We start from the raw sequence: 25039 nt of genomic DNA on the forward strand, positions 1-25039 counted from the left end.
TATACAAACAAATTCAAATGTATAATTGTTTACATAGTATGTATAGTGAAATACAAATAATTTATGTATGTGTATAAGTGTGTGCAATTGTATATGGCTAAATGAACATTAAACAAAAAGTATCCTTATACAAATGCAAAAACTTAAACATAAACAATGCACAAAATTGTATCAAATGTATAAATGTTTATACTGTATATATAGAGATATTGTTGTGCCGCTACTAATACAATAACTATTAATATTATACATTATACAACCAATTTCAAATGTATAATTGTTTACATTGTATGTGTATAGAAATATTTCTATTTTATACATTTAGTTTGGATATTAACATAGTGACTATACACAACTGTATAAACAAACGAATACAAGACATAAATCAACAGAGAAAATATAAGAATAATATACAATCGTAACATACGAAAAAATAATGATTATACAAATACCTCATCATGCTCCAATGAGCCAGAAACAACCATTTCCTTTCTTTATGTGTTGTCATTTGTATAATTAGTTGTTTTTTCTTTCCTTTTTTTACTTGACCCAGCATCAGACTCATCTTTCTTACCTCCCTCCACAAATTCTGATGTTGGATTGCTTCGATTTTGCACTAATTTCCTCCAATCTGATTGGGTCATTTTTCAATTTGGATCTGATCTCTTGCATTGCGTTGGATTTGGACATTGAACCTGCAACCTCCCCAAAATCCTGAGTTAGACTCAAGGAAAATGATGGTTGTTCAACAATATTTTCGCCATGCAAGTGTATACCTCTTGTGAATCTTTTAGATGGACACTGGCATTCATTGTTTGAATGAAAACTCTGTATGGATGATGAATTGATGTGAAAAATAGCTTGAAAAAACAGGAAAAAAAATAGACAAAAATTTAAATTAATTGATTGAGATAAGTTTTGGCGGTACCTGAAATTTTTGAAACCGCAATTGAGAACGTGGTGGTGAAGATTTGAATTTTCAAACTGATTTTGGGGAGAAAATTTGGGAGAAATTGAAGGAAATATGAGATATAAACGAGATGAAGAGATTGTATAAAAAGGAATAACATCAGTTTTTTATTTTTATACTTATACAAATCGGTGGGGCCCATTAATACCAAACAGACCGAGACCTTTGCTCCTCAAAGGAAATAAATAAAACGGTAGCTACTTTATTTATTTTAAATTAATAGTTTCCCATTATGTACAATTTTCCCTATTAAAAATAACAAGAGTCTAAACTCAAAATTTGTTTAAAGTTTGAAATATTACAATTTAAGTACAAATTATGTTTATAAAATATGTACTACATAAAATAAATTTTCCTAAAATTTATAGGGAATCACTACATAGGTCATAGCCTATGGAATATTGTCATAGTTTTTGTGTTTTATTATGATCATTGGAAAACAACTAGGTTAATATTTCGATTTAACTATTTATGCTTTTACTTGAAATCAAAATTAATAAATATCATAAAGATAATTTTATTTGTGTATTTGATTACAAGTAGTAACACTAACACCATGTAATATTGTCTTGTCGTTATTTATGATAATATTTTTAAATTATAATTTAATTTAAAAATTATAAAAAATATAATTTTTAAAGAAAAGAGGGCTGGCCCGACAAAGCCCGTAGCCCACGTACTTGTGGGTTGGGCCGACCATTTTCTGGCCCACACAAAAAATGGGCTAGCCCGTCAAATTTCAAAGCCTGTATAGGTTGGCCCGGATGGGGTAGGCCAGCCCATATTGACAGCTCTACTTTTCATTCCTACACTTGCAATGGTAAGAACACACGGAAGTAAAAGGAAAGTGCTTTACCATTTCCTTTTCTCTTGTCATTTATTTTGTTGCACCTTTTTCCTTTTATAGTTTCAACTAGGTACTTTGCCCGCGCTTCGCGCAGTCATAAATAATAATTGTATTAAACTTGTAAATAATTCTTTACTAATATCCATACATTAAAAATAATGGAAAAAATAGGTTCTTAAAAAAAAATTAGCAGTATTCCAACATGAATTTGATTATTTCTCATTATCACATAACTCAAGAACCTCTAATGAATGAATTATTCATAAAATAATAAATCATTGGTTCTTTAATCAACATTAAAAGGAAAATAGAGAAGAAAATATGAATATATATACAAAGGCATTTCGTAAGAAAAAGAACACATTTAAGTTGCATAGATTATACGATTCTGATATATGTCTCAGAGAAAAATTCAAAATTTTGTTAACAGATTCAAAAAATAAATTATGCTTGAACATGAAAGCAATTATAATTTTTGAACTTGCATAATGAATTTCTTCAATTGATAAGTGAGAAACTTCATATCTATGTTAAAATAGACAATATGTAAGCTTATATATAGTACTTTTAAGCTATAGAATTTTATATAGAATATGAAAACATGAATTCTTGGAACTGAGTACAATAATTATTTTCTGCACAATGAATATACCTACTATATGTGTATATGTTCAGTATAACTGGAGACATTAACTTTGCAGAAACATAAACAATAGAGTTTAAAACATGTACTAAAAAACAACAATTAACATCATAAGCATAAATTAATGACTATAAAAAAATACCAGGATATGTAGAAATAGAATGAAATAAAAAGGGAAAAACTGAGTCCACTGAATGCGCAGTATCCCCTTAAGAAAATTATTCTCCTCTAATATCTGAGGTTTAAAGAATTAGATCCTCTTAGATGGAACGATTTTATTCACCAACGTATTGATACAAAATCAATGGTGTCAGTAAGTTACTCAACAGGAGCAAAGTACACGAATATTTAATTGTGTAGAAGAAGAATTTCAGAATTTTCGTTGTTTTAAAAATGAGTGGAAATTAATTTGTTTATAGACAACAAAGGGTAGCGTGAACAAATGTTTATTGTGTCTTATCGGAAAGGTCACAACTCTTTGGAAAAGTCACAACCCTTCGGAAAGGGCACAACCTTTCATAAACGTCACAACTTTTCATAAAAGTCACAACTTATCATGAAAGAGGAAGGCTAGTTTTGAAAATAAATAAATTAAAAGGAAATTCTGGTTTGTGGTGGCGCCACGTAGGCGGGCCTGGGTTCTCTCTCTTATATATATATATATATGATTTATTTGTCTTTTTTTAGAGGAATATTTGAAAATACTCTTCAACATAATTATTAGTTTCATCTTTAAACTATTTACAACATTGAAATCATCCATTTATTTGATTAACTGAACTTAAATACACCCTCAATATATCGCATGACAAAGCAAGTGATCTCATATTCTTGTAAGAACATAGAACTCTTAATTAAATGTTGAGTCAAAAGTTAAAAAAACACCCATAAATTTGACAAGAATTACTAATTTTATCCCAAACTATTAACAATTTTAAAAATACCCTTGAACTATAGAAAAAGCTCTAAAAATATCCCCCATACATTTATTTTGCTAAAATTACTCCACTCATCTTTATTTTATTTTTAAAATATTATTTAGTAGTTTTCATCTTTTTATTGGGTGAAATAAAAATATTTAATGAATATCCACAATACAACGAATGTATAACAACAATGGACATTTTTTTAAAAATATTTTGTTTCCTAAAAATAAATCAATATGTTTAGGGAAAAGGGCCGAGAATACCCCTCAGCTTTCATTTAATTATTAATTTTATCATTTGTTATACTATGTGGTCATTCATACCCTCACCGTCTACAAAGGTGTCACACGTACCCTCCAAACAAACGATTTTCCCTAAATTGACTTAGAATCTTCAATTTCAACCCAAATTATCCATTTAAATACAATTCTCAATTAAATTTGACTCGCAACCCAAATGTATAAAATAAAATAAATAGTGGCAGATATATGATATATCCATTTCATCTTCAATGGATGATTTCTCCTTACGTACTTCACCTCCATCTCTAAAGCAGAAGCTGAAGAACTCCATCTATTTCTCATGTTGCGTCCCTCACTGTCATCCTCATTCTCTACCATCATCCTTCAATGAGAATCCAACATTAAATTGAATCAACTACTCATAACCTAACTTTGTCGGAAATGGATCGAATTAGCACAAAAAACACTCTTCTACTGAGTTTTATGTTGAGTTATTTGCTAAATTTTGATGATGGACTTGTTGATGATGAGAAGAAACACCTCTGAGGATATAATCTAACATATTTTGTATAATTTGAACCTTTTCCCTTTAGAATAAAGATATACAAAACTAATGTTTACACTTTGGTCTAATTTTGAAGCTTATAATCTAATTTGGGAAATCATTGCATGAGAATCGATCAGTGGCGGTGGCAATCACCATTTTTTCCAGCGAACAGGGGTTAATTTACTTTTTTCCTTTTTTTGCTCCTATTGAATTTAACTAGAGCACTTCTTACTGTTTGGTTTGATATCAATTAATCTTTTACCACTAATTGGATTTCACAGATAACAAATTTAGTGATTGGGTAAAGTATAACAAGAGCATATAATTTTTAAATAATAATTTCATCCTTGAACACCACGTGCCCCAAGAATATCACAGACTCAAACTAAAACTAACACTTAGAGAACTTTACATACAACTGGTGGTCGCGCAAAATCTAAAGCACAACCCTAAAAAATTGCTCATATTGATCCATACTTCTCGAATAGACTAGGATGTCATCAAGGAATACTATTACAAGGGAGTTCAAATAGAGCCTGAACACACGGTTCATTAAATCCATAAATTTTGTTAGGCATTAATCAAACCAAAAGACATAACTAGAAACTCATATTGACCAGAACAAGTCCTAAAAGCGTCTTTGAGATGTCTGTCGCCATAATCCTCAACTAGTGGTAGCTTGATCTCAAATCCATCTCAGAGAACATTGTTGCACCCTAAAGCAAGTCAAACAAATAATCAATATACAACATCAAATACCAATTATTGATGATCATTGTCACGACTCGAGCCTACACCCTAGACGTGTACGACACTTGAGAACCATTGTTGGTCCCCAAGAGAACCCTCATCATGACTGACTACAAGAAAAAGACTAACTCAAGCATACACAAACATCAAAATTGAAGAATTATTTTAAAACAACTTATTAAATCTTAAAATTATCTAAAAATACTAAGTAATAAAAATAAAGTTATAAATAAAATATCTAAAATTGAATAATTAAAGACTAACCAAGACTGTTTATCCATGAAACATCTACTCTACTGTATAAAGAGAGGTTTTGGAACAAGACCCACGATACCTCAAAGTGTTACTACTAACAAATAATAAAACTAGAGTCCTCTGAAAGCAAGGAGGTCTCACCAAAAGATAATAAGTGGATGATGTGATCTCAACGGATCTCATGTTGACGATACTAAGTACCTGAATATGCACCATGAAACAATGCAAGTTGAATGACATCAATACATTGAATGTACTTTGCATGTAATAGGGCTGAATAACACAAATAAATTAACAGAAAGGCTGAAAATAACTCAAATGAAATAGAGTATAAATCATGATGAAAATCATTTGAGCTCTTACTGTAGGAAAGCAATTATATTAAATATTGAACTGAAATGTATATATAAAAATATACTTTACTTTACTAGGGAGTTTCTTTAACCAACAACCATCACTATGAGCCTTGTGATGATATAATGTCTTACCCACGTTGTTAGAGCAACCATATACCTTGCCGGAGTATAGAACGCAACTCAACTGATGGATCTACTAAAAAGCCTTTTCAAGACAGGTGAAGAGTCGCCCGTCTTGTGGTACGATCCTATCTATGTTGGCTACGTAATTTATGGGGGTTGTGAGTTGTCTAAACTTTCCCCCATATCAGCGTTTAATACTACTCCCAAAATATATACTAGGTTGAGATAATTACTCAAAAGGGCCTCTTTAAGAGTAACTAAAATGTACTTAATCTTTCTGAAATACTCTGAAAACTCTTTATATTTTTCTAAAATTAGTACTCTCTTTTCAATATGAAAAATAATACCTTATTTAAAGGGCAACTAAACTTCTCTTTATCTAGCGCTTTTGAAAACTATTTATGCTCTTCTTATAGTAGTTCTTTACTCAATGTGAAAATAGTACGTTTGGAACCATTTGTGTTCCCTTAAACTCTTCTCAAAAGATACCTTAAAAATACTCTTAAACTCACAAAATTCCAAAATCAATGCATGAAAATAAATGCCCAAAGGATGACAATAAAAATCTCATCAACTAAGGTTCATGTGAAATATAAGCATGAACAACAACTCAAGGATATCAATGCACATATTATTGCAATCTCATAATATAAGAATTTAGAAATCAGAACAAGAACATAACCCATATCAAGAATTTCATAAAACTGAGGGTAGAACCCTAGATTCAACTTTCTACTAACGGAATTGAGATGTAGGGCGTGAGGACGAACTAGTACAACACTATGAATGGTCTTACATACCTTATATGCTCCAAATTCTTGAGAAAATGTGAGATCTTGTCATGACCTAGGGGTACCCTCTAGACGTAACACGACGTACTCGACCCTGAAGGGGTCTAATACAAGCCCTTAGCATCATAACATAGGTAATAGAAAAGTATGGAAAATTTAAAACTTCTTTAAGACCATACAATCAAAAACATTTTCATAAGCAAGCAGAAGTCTTTACTAAAATCTTTGTCTCAAACCATGTACCATAATTCTTGAATAAAACTCTTGGGACGCAGTCCATACAAAATCTAAAACATAAAGAAATGACATAAAGGAAATATGGGTTCGTCCTCAAAGCTATGAGGACTCACAAAGTCTTCAAGTCTTCTTGCACCTTAGAAACCTAGCCTCCAAAGCAACTCAAGTCTCCAACCCTACATTTGATTAGAATGTAGGCAATATGTGTTAGTACAAAATGTACCAAGTATGAAAGCTAGAACAACATCATAGGATCATCTCAAATGGTTAGTCAACATAAGACATAAGCATAAAAGATAACAACATAGTCATAACATAATCATCATAATCATAGCATAACCATCAACATAAGCTTCATATAAACATAAGTCAACATAAGACATAGTCATACTCATATAAGCATAATAGACTCTTAGTCCCCTTTACCATAATAGCACCATTCTCAAGTAACCTCAAAAGCGTACAAGTGCAAAGCAAGAATAGTATCCCATAATACCACCCAAGCCAAGTATCCCTTTTTGGTCATCTTAATCATAGTCTACATACATGGTCAACTCTTAACTTCCCTACCATAAGGGTGCCATACTCCTAACCTCAAGACACACTTGTGCAATGCATAAAAGACATCCCATACTACCCTTCACACTAATCATAGCCTTGAAGTCATCCTAGTCATATTCACCCTACTTTAGCCTCATTGTTAGCTTAACTCTCATAACTAAGGGAATCTCTCACCTTTAGTCAACTATAACTAGAAAGGGAAACTATAGCACAATCCTATCTCAAGACTTCTCGTTAATGACCCTAAGTCATACTTGTGCAATGCATGCATAGCACCCCATAATACTATACATGCTAAGTACTATCTTTAGGTCCTCATACTAACCCTTCTTGGTTTGGAACCTAGTTTCTCTCTTTAACTTTAGAACACTATGAGGTACTCTCTTAAGCACATCTTAGTTCATTATTAGGTTGAACCCTATGAGATACTTCCTTTAGTATGTCTGAGTTCACTATTAGCATGGATACTATGAGATACTTACTTAAGCATGTCTAAACCCCTTTTCTACTTTGAACACTATAAGATACTCTCTTAAGTATGTTTAAGTTCATTCTTCACATGGACCCTATGAGATACTACCTTAAGCATGTCTAAGTCCACTTATACTCTTGAACACTATGAGGTATTTTATTAAGTAAGTCTTAGTTCAATTATGCTTTAGAACCTATGACATGCTTCTCAAGAATGTATTAGTTCATAGGATATGGAGATTGCTACTAGGAACCTTAAATCAACTATGTGAAGGCTCTCATCTCATGAGACCTAACTTTGGGAAAACCCACACTCTACTACATAAGAGTTCCCCCTTTAACTTAGATAGTCCTCACATCAACTAGGTGCGGCTCTCCTTTCTTCTTGGAGTCCGGACCCTACCTTTTGTGACACTCCATCTCATTGTCAATATCCACTTGGAGCCAAGCATACACCCTAAGGTTGACTTGTTAAGCCTTGCTTAACACTCATATCTCAAGGAAGGATGTCCTCGACAATCCATCCATGCTCAAGTGATTCTATCACTTTCACCTATCAAGCATTCATAAGGTAGGTTAGGTGAGTATAGGACTTTCACCACAATCCAACCTATTAAACTTCTATTCTCGTTAAGACTTTACTCTCAAAGCCTTAACATCAATAGTTAATCACCTTAGCTTCACCCTAAAGCCTTAGTCTATCATGATCACAACCTTAATCTCAAGGTTTCTTTCTTAATCTCTTCTTTATACCTAGATTTCAAGGTAATTTGATCACATCTCTCATTACTAGGTGACTCTAGTCTTAATTGATCATAAAGGTTCAATTCTAACTTTACAATTCAAGATCAATCATATACAATAGAGTCTAGTTCAATTCATGATTATATGATCCTAACTTTGATCAATTACTACACATAACATTGAATTAGGAAGATCACATATGAACCTTCAACTTTGCCTCTAATGGAATAAACCCACAAAGATCACATTCATCAATTTAGATTAGGGTTTACCATAGAAATCCCATGAAATCATCATAATATCATTAAAAAAAGCTAAATCAATCATAATTGGGTGATATCCACTAGATTGGAATCACACCCAAACCCTACCCACAATGCAAGCACAACCCTACTAGAATTGGGTTTTTGAGTTCACAATTGGGGGGGAAACAATGGGGGTTCTATGGGTGGAAGAACCCATAGATGAATAAGCTTCACATACCTTCAATAAAATACCTAAACAAAGCTTGAATCAATGGAGAAAATCGCCCTAAGTTGCTGCCCTCTTCTCTTCTCTTCTTCTTCTTCTATTCTAGAGAGATGATTTTTGGAGAGAGTTTTGGGGTCTTTAGATGAATGAGTTCTAATGATTAGTTTAGGGTTTATTTAAGCTTATATAGGTGGTTAAATAACCTACTAACCGACCTACATTAACCCTTAATTAATAACTAACTTAACCCCTAAACACTCAACTAAAAACTAAAAGCTGAAAACTGCTCATGACTAAGCCTACCCATCCACGGACCATGGATGGGACTACTGTCCCTGGTTTGGTCTCGTGGTTGGGGTCTGAGGCCTAAATGTTGCCGGCAACTCAAGCCTTGACCTACGCCCATGACCTACGGGGTGTGTACTGATCTACTAGTCGTAGACGGCCATCCATAGGTCACCAAAATTCTATTTTGGGGACTGTTTTGGGGGCCTCTTCAAGGACCCCTTGGGTGGTCCTTGGAGGGTCGTACCTAGACATTTAACCCCTAAAACCCCTATTCTAAGTACGGGAATCATTTTTACAAGTTTTAACCCTCATACGACACTTCAAAACTCTTACCAAAGGCTCTAGAACTCACTAGTTCAACTCATTAAATTCCGGGGTGTTACAGATCTTTGGATGAAAAGATAGAAATAATTTATTTCTTGAACCTTAGAGATGAGTTCTTGAGGAGATTTCTTGAAAATCTATTAATTTAGTGAGTAAGATATATTAATTCGTGGTAAGATGGAGAAATTATGAAGTTCTATGGTAAAATCTTACCTTGAATGATGGATGAACCTTGGAGGAAGTTAGTTTCTTGAAAACTTCTCTTTCTAGGGTAAATTTATGAACTAGGGAGGTGAACTACATAGTTGGAGGTTTTTAAAAGACTCAGATGCCAGCACAGAAAATGCCTCTAGCGCACAGGAAGGCAGTAGCTTTTTCCTAGGCACGAGCCTGTAACACTCCGGAAAACTAATAAACTAAGATAGAGCCTAATATGTAAACTTGTAGCCTAAATGGGGTTTAACGTAAAGATTAGAGTCGTAAAATAACCTCCGTTAATTAGTACAAGTGTTTTTTGACTTAAACGTCAAGGCATGACCCCCCCAAGGACTAACCAAGGGTCCTTGAGGAGGACCTTAATGACAGCCAAAAAGCTATCAAGAGGCAGCCTACCCATGAAATGGGCACCCATAGGTTGTGGGTGGACCCACGCCCTATAGGTGGGGGTCGTGGGTCAAGTACGTCGTGTTACATTTAGAGGGTACCCCTGGGCCGTGACAAATTTGGTAGCAAAGCATAAGGTTTTAGGATGATTTTAGGTTGATGTCTTATAAACCACGTCTAGTAGAGTCTTGTTCATGAGTTTGAAGCACGCCACATTTATGAATAAGAGGCTATAAGATGTTTAGGAAATTTCACTTCTTTCATTACTCTTTAGTCATGCCTTAGAGTTTTAACTCTATGAAGTCCTTTTCCTAACCCTTCTCTTATGTCTTTAGGATATGAATACAAGAAGGGAGAACACAAGAAGGATGGAAGAGGAGAATGTGAATGAGGGAGTTCCTCCCCAAGGTCCCCAAGATGCTCAAGACCCTCAAGATCATATTGATGCGGGGGCTATGACAAATATGGAAATAAGGTCGGATCTCCAAGTATTGACCCATGCCATGACAGCTCAAGCTCAAGCCGTGACAACTCAAGCCCAACCCATGACGGCCCAAGCTAATAGGGAGGTTGTTGCTCCGGTTAATGTAAATGTGAATACGACCTCTTCAAGGATAAGGGACTTTACGAGGATGAATCCTCCCGTGTTGTATGGCTCAAAAGTGGAAGAGGATCCAAAAGGGTTTATTGATGAGGTCTATAAAGTGCTTGATGCTATGAGAGTGTCTCCACAAGAAAAGGCAGAACTAGTCACCTGCCAATTGAAGGATGTGGCTCTAGTATGGTATGAGCAATGGAAGGGTGAGAGACTCGTAGGAGTGGGCCTGGTAGATTGGGAATTGTTTAAGTTGGTCTTTCTTGATAGATTATTTCCCCTAGAGTTGAAGGAGCAAAAAAATGCAAGAGTTCATAAATCTTTGACAAGGGGGTTTGAGTGTGAAAGAGTACACCCTTAAGTTCACTCAATTGTCCAAGTATGCTCCAACCTTAGTGGGGGATTCTAGGGCCAAGATGAACAAATTTGTTATGGGGATATCTGACTTGGTAATCCGAGGGTCAAGGTAGGCCAAGGTTCAATAGAAGGTTCTCCAACCAAGGCTCCTCTAGTGCGCCAAGGGTCAACAAAGATAGGGTGTCTAACCCTAAGCCTCAAAGAGGCAATAGTGGTGGATCTTCCATGGTGAGGCCTACTTTTGCTAAGTGCGGTAAGAAACATGATGGTAAATGTCTTGCCGGCATGGGTGTGTGCTATGGTTGTGGTAAGAGTGGTCATCAATTGAAAGAATGCCCAACACGTACGACCAAGGGGAGAGAAGACAAACAAACTCCTCCAAGTGGTTCAAATTTTGATTCTCTCAAGAAGAACCACTTTTATGTTCTTCAAGCCCGAGGTGACCAAGAGAGCTCCCCGGATGTGGTTACCGGTATGTTGCAAGTTTTTCTTATTGATGTATATGCATTATTGGATCTCGGAGCCACTTTATCTTTTGTGACGCCTTATGTGGCGATGAGGTTTGATGTTCCTCGGAAAGATTTATTAGAACCCTTTTCGGTTTCTACCCCGATTGGTGACTCTGCGGTAGCTAAGAGGGTGTATAGAAAATGTCTCATTTCCTTGTCCCATAGAGTTACTCTTGTTGACTTGATAGAACTTTACATGTTAGATTTTGATGTGATTCTTGGTATGGATTGGTTGCATGCATGTTATGCCTCTATTGATTGTAGAACCCGGGTGGTTAAATTTCAATTTCCAAAATGAACCTATTTTAGAATGGAATGGGGGAAATTTTATGCCTAGAGGTCAAATTGTTTCTTGTCTTAAAGCTAGAAAGATGATCTCCAAGGGGTGCATTTACCATCGTGTAGGGTGAAGGATGTTGAATCTGAAACCCCTCCTCTAGAGTCGGTTCCGGTAGTGAATGAGTTTCTGGAAGTTTTTCCCGATGATTTTCCCAGTATTCCTCCCGAATGGGAAATAGATTTTGGTATGGACCTTATCCTGGATACGCAACCTATCTCTATTCCTCCTTATAGAATGGCTCCAACAGAGTTGAAGGAGTTGAAAGAGCAACTAAAGGATTTGCTAGACAAGGGTTTTATTCAACCAAACATCTCTCCATGAGGTGCTCCGGTATTGTTCGCTAGGAAGAAGGATGTAACTCTTAGAATGTGTATTGATTATCGGCAATTGAACAAGGTGACCATTAAGAACAAGTATCCACTTCCTAGAATTGCTGACTTATTTGACCAACTTCAAAGGGCTAGCTAATTTTCCAAAATTGGCCTACATTCGAGCTATCACCAATTGAGGGTGAGAGGGGTTGATATTCCCAAGATGGCTTTTCGAACTAGATATGGGCACTATGAATTCCTTGTGATGTCATTTGGCCTAACTAATGCCCCGGCGGCATTTATGGACCTTATGAATAGGGTTTTTCGACAATATCTTGGCATGTTTATGATAGTGTTCATTGATGACATTTTGATATATTCAAGGAGTGAAAATGAGCATACAGACCATTTGAGGATAGTATTGCAAGTCCTAAAGGATCATCAACTCTTTGCAAAGTTTAGCAGGTGCGAGTTTTGGTTAAGGTCTGTAGCGTTCCTTGGTCATATTGTGTCAAGCAAGGGTATAGAGGTAGATCTAAAGAAGACGGACTCGGTCAAGAGTTGGCCTAGACCTCTACCACCAACCGATATTAGAAGATTTTTGAGTTTAGTCGGCTACTATAGGAGGTTTGTCGAGGGTTTTCCTCTATTGCTTCTCCTTTGACAGCCTTAACTCAAAAGAAAGCTAAGTTTGTGTGGTCGGAAGCTTGTGAGAAAAGCTTCCAAGAATTGAAAGATAGGCTTACCTCCACTCCGGTGTTGACTTTGCTGGAGGGTACCGATGGTTTTGTTGTATATTGTGATGCCTCTAGAGTGGGTTTGGGATGTGTCCTCATGCAACATGAGAAAGTGATTGCCTATGCTTCAAGGCAACTCAAGATCCATGAAAAGAATTATCCAACCCATGATCTCGAATTAGCGGCAATAGTATTTGCCTTAAAAATATGGAGGCATTATCTATATGGGGTGCATGTTGATGTGTTCACCGATCATAAGAGCATTTCAAAATGTTTTTAGCCAAAAAAACTTGAACCTCCAACAAAGAAGGTGGTTAGAGTTATTGAAGGACTATAACATAAGTGTCCTTTACCACCTCGACAAAGCTAATGTTGTAGCGGATGCTCTTAGTAGATTGTCCATGGGTAGTATGGCTCATATAGAGGATAAAAAGAAGGAATTGGTTCGTGATATGCATAGGTTGACCCGACTAGGTGTTCATCTAGTGGATTCTACCAAGGGTGGTGTCACAGTCCACAATGGTTCCGAATCATCCTTTGTAATGGATGTTAAGGTAAAGCAAGCCCTTGATCCTATATTAGTGGAGTTGAAAGAGTCGGTACTCAAAAAGTCCGTTGAGGCTTTCTCCCAAGGTGGAGATGGGGTGCTTAGGTACCAAGGTCGATTATGTGTTCCAGATGTTAATGGCTTTAGAGAGCAAATTTTAGAAGAAGCTCATGGTTCGTGGTATTCTATTCATCCGGGAGACACCAAGATGTGTCGTGACCTACGGGAAGTCTATTGGTGGAATGGTATGAAGAAGGATATAACGGGTTTTGTAGCCAAATGTCCAAATTGTCAACAAGTTAAGGCCGAGCACCTAAGGCCGGGAGGCTTGTCTCAAGATATAGATATTCCCACTTAGAAGTGGGAGGATGTGAATATGGATTTTATTGTGGGTTTGCCTCGTACCCGAAGGCAACATAATTCTATTTGGGTCACTGTGGATAGAATGACAAAATCCGCCCACTTTATTTCCGTTAAGGTTTCCTTTTCGACGGAAGACTATGTCAAATTGTACATCAATGAGATAGTGAAGTTGCATGGGGTTCCCTTATCTATTATTTCGGATTGGGGTACTCAATTTACTTCACACTTTTGGAAGGCATTCCAAAAAGGGTTTGGTACTAAGGTTAAGCTTAGGACGACTTTTCACCCTCAAACGGATGGTCAAACGGAGCGCACCATCCAAACCGTAGAAGACATGTTGAGGGCATGTGCCATAGACTTTAAGGGTAATTGGGATGACCATCTCCCGTTAATAGAGTTTGCCTACAATAATAGTTACCACTCAAGTATTGCCATGGCTCCTTTTGAAGCATTGTTTAGTAGGAGGTGTAGATCTCTGGTTGGTTGGTTTGAAGTAGGTGAAATTGCTCTAATTGGTCCTGAACTAGTTTATGAGGCCATTGAAAAGGTACAACTCATTAGAGAGAGGTTGAGGATGACCCAAAGTCGACAAAAGTCTTACGATGATGTTAGAAGGAGGGATCTAGAATTTGAAGTCAATGATTGGGTCTATTTGAAAATCTCACCTATGAAAGGTGTGATGAGGTTTGGCAAGAAAGGGGAAACTTTAGTCCTCGGTATGTGGGCCCTTATCAAATTTTGAAGCGTATTGGGAACGTTGCCTATGAGTTAGACTTGCCAAATGAATTGTCTCCGGTTCACCCGGTATTTCATGTTTCTATGCTCAAAAAGCGTATTGGGGATGTGGTATCCATTATTCCTCTAGAAGGGTTAGGTGTTGATGAAAGCCTTTCCTATGAGGAGGTTCCTGTAGAGATCCTTGACCGGCAAGTCAAGAGATTGAGAAATAAGGAAGTAGCTTCCGTTAAGGTGTTATGGAGAAATCATATAGTTGAGGGGTGCTACTTGGGAGGCCGAGGCCGATATGAAGTCCCGATATCCTCATCTTTTTCCTTCTACTCCTATCCAAGCTTGAGGTAAGTAGTTCCTCTTGAGTTTTAGTGTTTTGGGAGTCATGTGTATTGTATGAGTTTTTCCATGATTTCCTTATGTTATGCATGTTCTTGATGAAATTCATGTTTAGTAAGAAAAATGAGTTTTATGCTTTATGTGTCCCTCATGTTGATTGTGCATTTTAGTATGATGGTGTCATATTTGAATTCATGAGGTGATTTGATGAACATGCTTTGTTGTGCTTGTGATGTAATAGCATATTGGCTCCATGTTGTTGTGTTGAGCTTGCTTTTAGTTGGAGAAGGTAGTTCTTCCTATGAACATGAGAAATGTTGAATTTCATGCATATTGAGTTGGTAGATGTAGTTCCTACTTCTTTGTATTGCATTGACCATGTCTTGAGAAGGAGTTGAAGTTTCCTCCGTTTGAATAATGAATGAAGTGAATAATGCATTTGCAAATTTTGCATATTTTGATGTTTCATGCATGATGGGTTGCTAGTCTCGAGTATCTATATTAGTTTGGTCTCTAGATCATCATTCGAGGACGAATGTTCCCAATGGGGAGATAATGTAACACTCCGGAAAACTAATAAACTAAGCTAGAGCCTAATATGTAAACTTGTAGCCTAAATGGGGTTTAACGTAAAGATTGGAGTCGTAAAATAACCTCCATTAATTAGTACAAGTGTTTTTGGACTTAAATGTCAAGGCATGACCCTCCCCCCCCCCAAGGACCAACCAAGGGTCCTTGAGGAGGACCTTGATGGAAGCCAAAAAGCTATCAAGAGGCAGTCTACCCACGAAATGGGCACCCACGGCCCGTAGGTGGGGGTCGTGGGTCAAGGCTGGACCTCCCCTTACCTTGCCAAAGTCTCTGCCTGAGCTACAAACATGCAGTACGGTTCGTGGACCCACTCATGCCTCGTGGGTGAGGTCTCGTGAGTGAGGGGTGGGGTTGGCCAAGTTGAGGAGCTGCAGACCCTAACCCACGAGTGACCAGCACGGTCTGTGGGTCCATCCATGCCCCGTGGGTGGGGGTCGTGGATGGGGGCCTGCAATGCTGCCCCAATCTCGGCCAAAGGTGCATTGTTTTATGTAAATTCTATTTTAATAATTTAAGGGTGGGTACGGTTTGTATTTTTTATTTAGACATGCATAAGCACTTTTAAACCATTAACTAACCTATTCTACTTCATAACTCATAAGACTCAAATCATAACCAACTTCCCTATCCAATATTTCTCTCACTAAAAACTTCCATTGAAGAAGAAGAAGAAGTCAAGGTCTAGGATTCAAGGAATGATCTTTCCACTCAATTTTCGTGAGGAATCTCCATAAGGTTTAGTGGCTTTTCATCTATGGGTAGTTTCCACCCATAGAGTCCCTTCAAAAATTGATTTCAAAGCTTCTAATTTCCCCAAAACCTAGGGTTTCAATCTAAGTCATGGGTTCTCTTTCAAAACGTTTTCAATGGTTGATTTATGATAGATTATGATTGAATTGATGATTTATTATTGATTTATGATGAAATCCCCCCAATGAACCCTTGAATCCCCCCATATTGCTAAGTTGTGAATTTATGGTGTGGGTTGGTTGATTATGGAAGCATGTCAATTGATTAGATTTATATTGATTGAGTTAGTTAATCATGATATTCCCCTATCTAATGTAGTAATTCTAGAAGTTTGGGTTGAGTTTGATTCATAGCCTTGAAGGGCAAATTATGTGGGTTTGCACATGTTGATGAGAATTATGTATGAGTTTATGATTCACTTAGATAATGAAGATCCTATGACTATTGTGTAATTGTGGTATTGTTGCAAGATCATTCTCCCCATACCCTTACACATGACTATGCATGAATTGTCTAGGACTATGATAATGTTGTTGTGTTGATTGAAAGGCTATTCTCATGAACACTATAAACATGATGTGAAAGGTTTACTCACATGTTAATGATGATTCTAAGGTTGAAAGTTCATTCTCACCTAATTGAATCCATGAGCTATTTTATGAGTTGTGTTGAATGAAGAGTAAGATACTCCTTCACACATGTAAATACAATTCAAGACTAAATATGTAAATTTTGGGAAAATAATGCTTAGCACCGAGTGGATATGGAATGAGGTAGAGGCCATCCCGTCAATTCAATAAGCTGGGTCATCTAAAGTAGTCTCATGAGATGGAAGCTCCCTCGTCAATACAATAGGTTTGGCGTTTCTAGAAGCAATCTCCATATCCCATAACTATGTGCCCACATATGTCTTTAGCTAGTGGATCCACCTAAAAGCTAATACATTTAGTTCTACCTTAGGCAAGTAGGACATCTCTTTTCGGTATGGGACATGACACCGGATTCCATGTAGCTCACATGGTCTATGTCGGTTAAGGCTATTTCCCTACATGATAAAAATATGTATATGACAAGAACATGAACTATACTTATGGCTTCTCAAGGAGTTCTACTTAGTGTGAGTGGGGGTATGAGACTTCACTTATGCATTGTACAAGTAGGCTTTGGAAAGGGGTTATGGTGTGGTTTTCTTATGCTATGAAGATATATGAATCTATGCATGTATGATATGGATTGTTGATAAGAGTGACTTTATTTGCTACAAGCTATGAACATGAATGTTTCCTTATCTATGAGTATTGGCTATAGATGAGTTCATGGTATGATATGCATGATTATGGTGATCTAAAAAGTGGTACTTAGTATTAGATAGGATTATGAGATCTTGTCTATGCATTGCACAAGTATAGCTTAAGGTTGCTTATGAAATGGTTTGGCTTATGTATTTACACTAAATGTGCATGATGACTCTTAAAGTTGATAAAGAGCATGGTTTCAACTAAATTGTCCCTTTTTGCATGTTTTAAGGATTTTTATGCATGGCTTTCATTTGGTACATTTTTGTGCTAACCCATATTTTCTACATTTTTCTATAAGTGTAGGGCGAGATTATTGAAGTGTGCTCCCTTCTTGAGTAAAAGCTTGGATTGACTATTCTCCACGCTTTTGTTGAGTCCTCATGGTTTGAGGACAAGAGTTGATCATTTCTAGTTTCCATCTTACTTTGTCTTTTTGAAACTATGTTGTAAAGGGTTGTGACCCTTATTGATATTCAATTGTATTAGATGGTTTTAATGAGACAATGTCTAGACTTCTATATTGATTTTATGAAAAGACTTCGATTGCAAAAAGTTTTAAATTCTGCATCATTTCTATTACTTATGTTATGATATGCTTAGGGCTTGTATGAGACCTCTTCGGGGTCAAGTACGCCGTGTTACATCTAGGGGGTAACCCTGGGTCGTGACAGAGCCCGCACGGAAATTGCCTCGGCCGAGCGGCTGACGCTTGGCAAGACAATGTTTAGTAAAGTAGGCATAACTTTTTATTCCGAACTTCAAATGATGCAAAATTGGTGGCGTTGGAAAGAAGACTCAAATTCTTTTTTTTACGTGATAGGTTATGGGCCACCTAACTCTTCATATTCAAAGAGATATAATCGTTTGAAGTTGACTCAAGTAGAATCTTATATAAAAACTTAATCGGTAAGGAAGCTTTCAACTCAACTTTGTGCTAGGGGATTCTTGTGACCTTAATTCATTTCCAAATTTATTCCCACAATGAAGAATTGAACTTAATACCTAAGCACAATTTAAGAATCATCTGATATGACCTTATACGGAATTGAAGAATGATCTAGATCTTAGCTTAGAAATTTGTAGGGTGTTACAATCATCTTATTCAACTACATATAGTCAATACATATACACAAAGAACCATCCTTACAGAATATAAGCATCCCATAGAGAGACACTAGGCCTAATGAACCCCTTACTCATGAGGTCAATGAACTTCTCCTAAGCTCCCTTAACTCAGCTGGAGCCATCCAATATGCCAAAATAGAAACTAGTTTCGTGCCTGGCTCAACATCAATATCGAACTCGATGTTACGATTAGGAGGAAGATTGGATAGATCTATAGGAAACACATGAGGAAACTCTCTAACCACTAGAATTGACTTAAAAGACTGGAATGTCGGCACTAGTATCATGAACATTAGCAAAATAGGCTATACACCTCTTTCCTACGAACCGTAGCGCGCTCAGTAATAATATCACACCCCTAGACATATGGCTATCGATACCCATCCACACAATCGAAGGGATACTAGGCATGCACAAAGTGTTAGTCTTGGAAAAGCAATCCAAAACCGCATAATAAAGAGATAACCAATTCATGCGTAAAATCCCGTCAAAAGCTACCATATCTAAGATAATAAGGTCTTCCCACGTATCATACCCCAATATGGTCACCATATAGGACCGATAAAATATAATTACTTCTAAAGAATCACCTACGAAGATAGCTACACACATAGGCATGGAAAAGGTTCACACAAAAACTCCAAACACATATCAAAATAAACAGACACATAAAAAAGTTGACTTTAATATGATCAGAAAGACAATGTAATTGTTGTACTATGCTCTTAAGTTAGCTTTAAAAGCCAAAGGAATGTGGTGAGAAGATGGAATTACCAAGACCACTTCTTAGAGTTCTTCTGCTCAAGACACTTCAACAAAATATAGATGCTACATAAGTATGCAAAGTAAAAGGAGACCGTATCTGTGATTATTATTCCTGAAATGACAGCTAATATATGGTGATTGGACATCTTAATTAAGATCTCAAAGTTCATTTATGGCTCATCTCAGAGGGCAGTCACAATAACTCCTAAAAATACAGAGGAATGACCCCTTTATTCAAAAACTACCATAAAAATAAATGTAACTAAAGAAATAAAAAGGGCCATTGTGAAGGAAAGAAATGGTGTCATCTACATTTTCAGAGGAATTGACACTTCTCAAGATGAACTCCTCTTCCGAAGCATGGCAGACAACCTCCCAGATGGAAGTATTGACATCCCTATCCTCCCAGAGATACGTCGTTGGGCAAACAACACTTGAAAATAAGTACATTAAATTGAGAGAATATCTACAAGATAAGTCAAAACTGCTTTACCATTGAATTCTCTTCGAAGACAAATGCTAATCATGTATTAAGAGGCAATTGGAGCCTGAAATCTGTAGATAGGGGTACATATACAAGATGTGAGTGTAAAACATGTCATGCATGAAGTTGAAATTAGAGATTTTTCAAAAAGAAAGAAAATAAACTAAAAATAAAAGCGAAACAAATAAATCGAAAACAAAGAGAGTATTAAATTAGTATTTTTTATAAAAGAAATTAAGACGATTTTAGTTTTTTTTTTGGAACCCCAGGATAACCCGTAGCCGCTACAACCTCTGCCACATCCTCTGCCCTTCGGGTGAGCACTTTGTGCGCACTGGGTAAACCTCCACTCTGTAATAGCCTTCAAACCACACATTATCACCACTTTATTGTCAATGGCTTAATATATTTGATTTGAACAATTCATGAGCTATAACAGTCGCCTAATCCAAAGTAAATTAAAAGTATTTTCAGATAGAAAAAGACTTCCCGGCTCACGGCCATTTTATAAACAACCGGAAGGAATTATCTGTTGTTATTTCCAACTCCTAATTAGAGATTTGTCAAAAATAAAGAAAATAAACTAAAAATAAAAGCGAAACAAATAAATCAAAAACAAAGAGAGTATTAAATTAGTATTTTTTATAAGCGAAATTAAGACGATTTTTGTTTTGTTTTGGAACCCCAGGATAACCCGCAGCCGTTACAACCTCTGCCCTTCGAGTGAGCACTTTGTGCGCACTGGGTAAACTCCCACTGTGTAATAGCTTGCAAACCACACATTATCACTGATTTATTGTCAATGGCTTAATATATTTGATTTGAACAATTCATGAGCTATAACAGTCGCCTAATCCAAAGTAAATTAAAGGCTTAAGTCATCGAGCGCTCCTTAGAGTTGTCCACATAATTCACTTAGACACCTCAACTAAGACTGGTACCTATTGAACACTTAAATTGTTCAAAACATGAGCCTATTAAACACAAAACGCGTACCTTGGCAAAAAATGTGTTTTGCACTTCCCTGAAGCGCGTGAAAAGATTCAAAATAGTGTCTTTTTGAAATTTTTTTACATTTTTTCTTCTTTTATTGACACTTGACATTATAATTAACTTAAAAACATTTTTCTTCTTTCATTTACACTTTTTTTCAAAAAAGAAAAGGACCCCACTCCCTACCTATCATCTTCTTCATACTTTAGTTTGCAAAACATTCTTCATTTTAGCTCCAACATTATTTTTCTTTCGAAGATAAATGAAAATCAACTATGAAGATTCAGATTTAAAAGAAAGTAAGACTTTCTTTCGTATGATTTATTTCAAATCTCATAAAAATAAGGAACAAATATGAAGAAGAAGAAAGAAGATAAATGATTTTTACGTATAAAAAAAGTTAGCCGATATTTGTTTATCAAAATTTTTGAACAAATTTTTTTACTCAAATTCATATATAAACCCATTAAATTTATCAAAAATGATATTCAAAAAATTGAAAGAATTAATTTTTGAGCTATCAATTTCATGTTGTCATCGATGTAGAAATGAATAACCGTTTTGTCATCGATGTAAAAATGAATAACCGCCGACAAAATTTTCTTTCTTCTTCACTCTTAGTATGAAAATGTATATATATATTTTTTTAAAGTTAATCTTCAAGTTATTTGAAAAGAATTAAGTTTTGTGATTTGAGAAAGAATGTGTTTTGGGAAGAAGATGAAGATGAAAGGGGGTTGGGTTGAGAGGGGGTTGGGTAGAATAGGTTGACATTTTCATTTTTAAAAAATTAGATATAAAAAGTGTTTGAAATAATTTTAAACAATTTTTTTTTTTTTATAATTTTCGGGGCCCAATGTCACATGTTATTTTTTAATTAGCCATTTTGCCACATCACCGCAAGTGTATCACACACTCTTCATATATTTTGCTGATTATCAAAAAATGCCTAATAGAAACAATTTTTGAATTGATAAAAGTGTTCAATATGTACTAGTTTTAATTAAGGTGTCTAAATGATTTATGCGGACAACTTTAAGAGTTGCTTATGAGTTAAGCCTAAATTAAAAGTATTTTCAGATGGAAAAAGACTTCCCGGCTCACGGCCATTTTATAAACAGCCGGAAGGAATAATCTGCTGTTATTTCCAACTCCTCGATTAGGGCCACGGCCTGATCGGTGGTAACCTCTCTAATGGCTTCTTCTTCTCCATCATCTATGTCTCCTCCGATGATCCCCATGGAACTCCACTCACTCAATCGAGAGAAGCTCTTCAACTCTCTGCTTGACCACCTAACTTCATGCGCTCGTCCTCTCCAAGGCTTTGTTCTCCTACAGGTTCTCTGTGCTTTCAGTATTTTTTCCCCTCTTAACCTTCACTCACTTCAGCTTTCTCTTCTGACTTCTCTCGTTTCGTAACTCAAAATTTGAATTAGGGTGGCGAAGAGCAAACTCGACATTGCACCGATCACCTAGAATTGTTCAGGTATAAGTAATTATATATCTGTTTATCTGCACTTGCCAACGGTTATACTTATTTTTAGCATCTATAGTTATTGCGTGACAAATTGACATTTTATATTCTGTTATACCGTGATTTCTAACAAATGACTGGAAGAACGTAATAAGGCCTTTCACCATTCTTGGTCTTGATGTCAGTGTCACTGAAAATAACAGTAGTTGGAGTACCCCTAAATTTGATCGGATTTGATTTGTATAAATGGATACAACCATTGATGTCAAATATTACTAAGTGATTGCAGACCATAATTTAATTTATCCATGCATTCCTGTTGCAATTTTTCTCTCGTCTTGTTTATTTTCTCAATTACATTTCATTATAGAATTTCTGTAACATGCTTAGAATGAGCTTCAATGTTCTGTATTCTAACAATTGTCTACTCAATGAGGAGAGTAATTGAACTATGTACTAACTTCTGTTGCTTGTAGACAGGAGAGCTATTTCGCCTACTTGTTTGGAGTGGAAGAGCCTGGATTTTATGGAACTATTGTAAGATATGATATAAATAAGAGTTTTTTCTTTCTTTCTAAAGATTCTCGGATAGTCCTCAAATGTCTAATCCCTTGTTCGAGAAGTAGCTTATGATCTGGTAACTGACGTTGTCTAGATTCAATTGTATGTTTGTTTGAATTGATAGGGAGACTCATATTCTCCCTTTCCAGTGATTACATTGCTAAAACTTCTTCTTTGTTTTTTGGTGAAGGTGATAGCTTTTTGTGAAGTTAATGTAGGTGTATAGGCTAAGAAATGAACTTAAAGATTCAATTATTTGGGCTTCTCTAGGATCAAATTTCTTCAAAGAGGTTTAAGGCACTTCAATCACTCCTTATTTGACTCTAGTCATCCTCAATGAATACTTTTATGCAATCATTTTTTTTTGAAATGGTAACAGAATTGTATTAAAATCACAAAAGGCTGTGAATGCCATAATTACACTGGTAGTGACGCAAATTATAATCTAGACAAAAGTTCTACAGTAGAACTTGTAATAGAAACTCATGCGTCGTTTGATAGAGTGTATAAGAATAGTACTGAATAGAGTGTATTCGTAATTTAACATTAGTCATGATGAGATTAGTTATGCAACTTATGCTAGGATTATTTCCTATCCACTGTTTGGTTTGGAGTATTAAGAGCAGTCCTGTCTTTGTAGACTGTCTTGTGCCAGGAATGCCTTCTTGGCTACCATCCAAACAAAGCATGCCACTTTGTAGGGTATCTTGGCCTTCTATATGTGCTTCCAAGGTCAATGTACATAAAGGTTGTTATCATTATTCATTCTGTGATAGATTGTTTTCATGAATATGTCCCAACTACCATATTCTAACTTGCTATTGTGAGGTCCTAGTAAATAGATTAAGAGTGTTGTGGAATTCAGTGAATCTGTCCACCCATTGTTCAGGAAAGTTGGTGCATCACCGCTTTAAGTGATGAAGCATAGCAATGCTAGGCTGCTGCACTCCGAAGACCTAACGTGGTGGAGGTGAAGAGAAGCGTTGCTTCGAAAGATGAAGCGCCCTGATGCGAGAAACTATGTGAAGTGCTACTTTATGTTTCCTAAATCTTAGAAAGTTGATTTTAAGGGAAAAAAGAGTCCCATTTAATATTTCGCGAGACCCACATTTGTTCGACTTCTTCGAGCTGCTCCGCTAGGGTTTTTCTGGTCTTCTTCTTTTCTTTTGAGATAAGGGTAACTTTGTATTCACAAAAGATTCATCATCCAAGAGATGATGAATTGGAAACTTACATCCCATAGTGTGATGAGCACACCTCCATGATGGAAATCAGATTACAAGTTTCCTAAGAAATCAACTAATTCTACCCCATCCCCCACCAAGTCTTGTTTACAACCAAAAAAATAGAAGACTATTACAGTTTGTTTTAATCCTCTGAAAATTGATTTTCTGTCCTTCAAAACACCTAGCATTCCTTTCCTTCCATATAGACCACCAAATACATGCTGGGATGAGCTTCCACCATTCTTCCTTCTTGCCTCTACTTCCAACTCCTGGCCAACTATTCAGGAGCTCCAAAGTAGTCTTTGGCATCACCCAACTAATCCTCAGACTGCACAAAAACGTATTCCACAACCTTGTAGCGGTTTGACAGTGAATGAACAGATGATTATTCCACAATCATTAGACCATCCCCCACACTGATGCATATGTTGTTCCTGAAGTGTGGCCATAATCTTCTAATGGTCTTCCAAACACTACATCCAAAAGTGCCCATAACCTCTTTAGTTGTCCATTGATTAAATAAACCATATTTGCCTGCAATGAATCTTCTCCATAAGGCTTTGTCTTCAGTACAAAATCTCCATAACCATTTCTGAAGTAGACAGCTGTTCTGTAGACTCAGGTTCTTCAGGCCTAAGCCTCCTTGGATTCTATTGAGTGTGAGTGCATCCCACTTTACCATTTTATAGCCTCCCTTTTCCTTGTTACCCTTCCATAGAAAAGTTCTTCGTAGCCTATTAATTTTCTTCTCAATGTTCTTGGGGATTGGAAATAAGCTCATCATGTAGGTGGGCAG

General features: G+C 36.2%; 1 protein-coding gene across 2 annotated transcripts in view; it reads left to right on the forward strand.

Moving 5' to 3' along the window:
• Positions 1–22069: 22069 nt before the first annotated feature.
• Positions 22070–25039, forward strand: part of LOC102584238 (xaa-Pro dipeptidase) — a 38805-nt gene continuing 35835 nt past the window's right edge. For both annotated transcript variants that reach the window (XM_006362705.2, XM_006362706.2), the window contains exons 1-3: positions 22070–22320; positions 22419–22468; positions 22933–22993. In XM_006362705.2, the coding sequence (XP_006362767.1) occupies positions 22177–22320; positions 22419–22468; positions 22933–22993 (255 nt within the window). In that variant the 5' untranslated portion in view covers positions 22070–22176. The remainder of the gene's footprint in view (positions 22321–22418; positions 22469–22932; positions 22994–25039) is intronic.

This window comes from Solanum tuberosum, unplaced genomic scaffold (assembly GCF_000226075.1).
Source record: "Solanum tuberosum cultivar DM 1-3 516 R44 unplaced genomic scaffold, SolTub_3.0 scf00418, whole genome shotgun sequence".
Classification (NCBI taxonomy): Eukaryota; Viridiplantae; Streptophyta; class Magnoliopsida; order Solanales; family Solanaceae; genus Solanum; species Solanum tuberosum.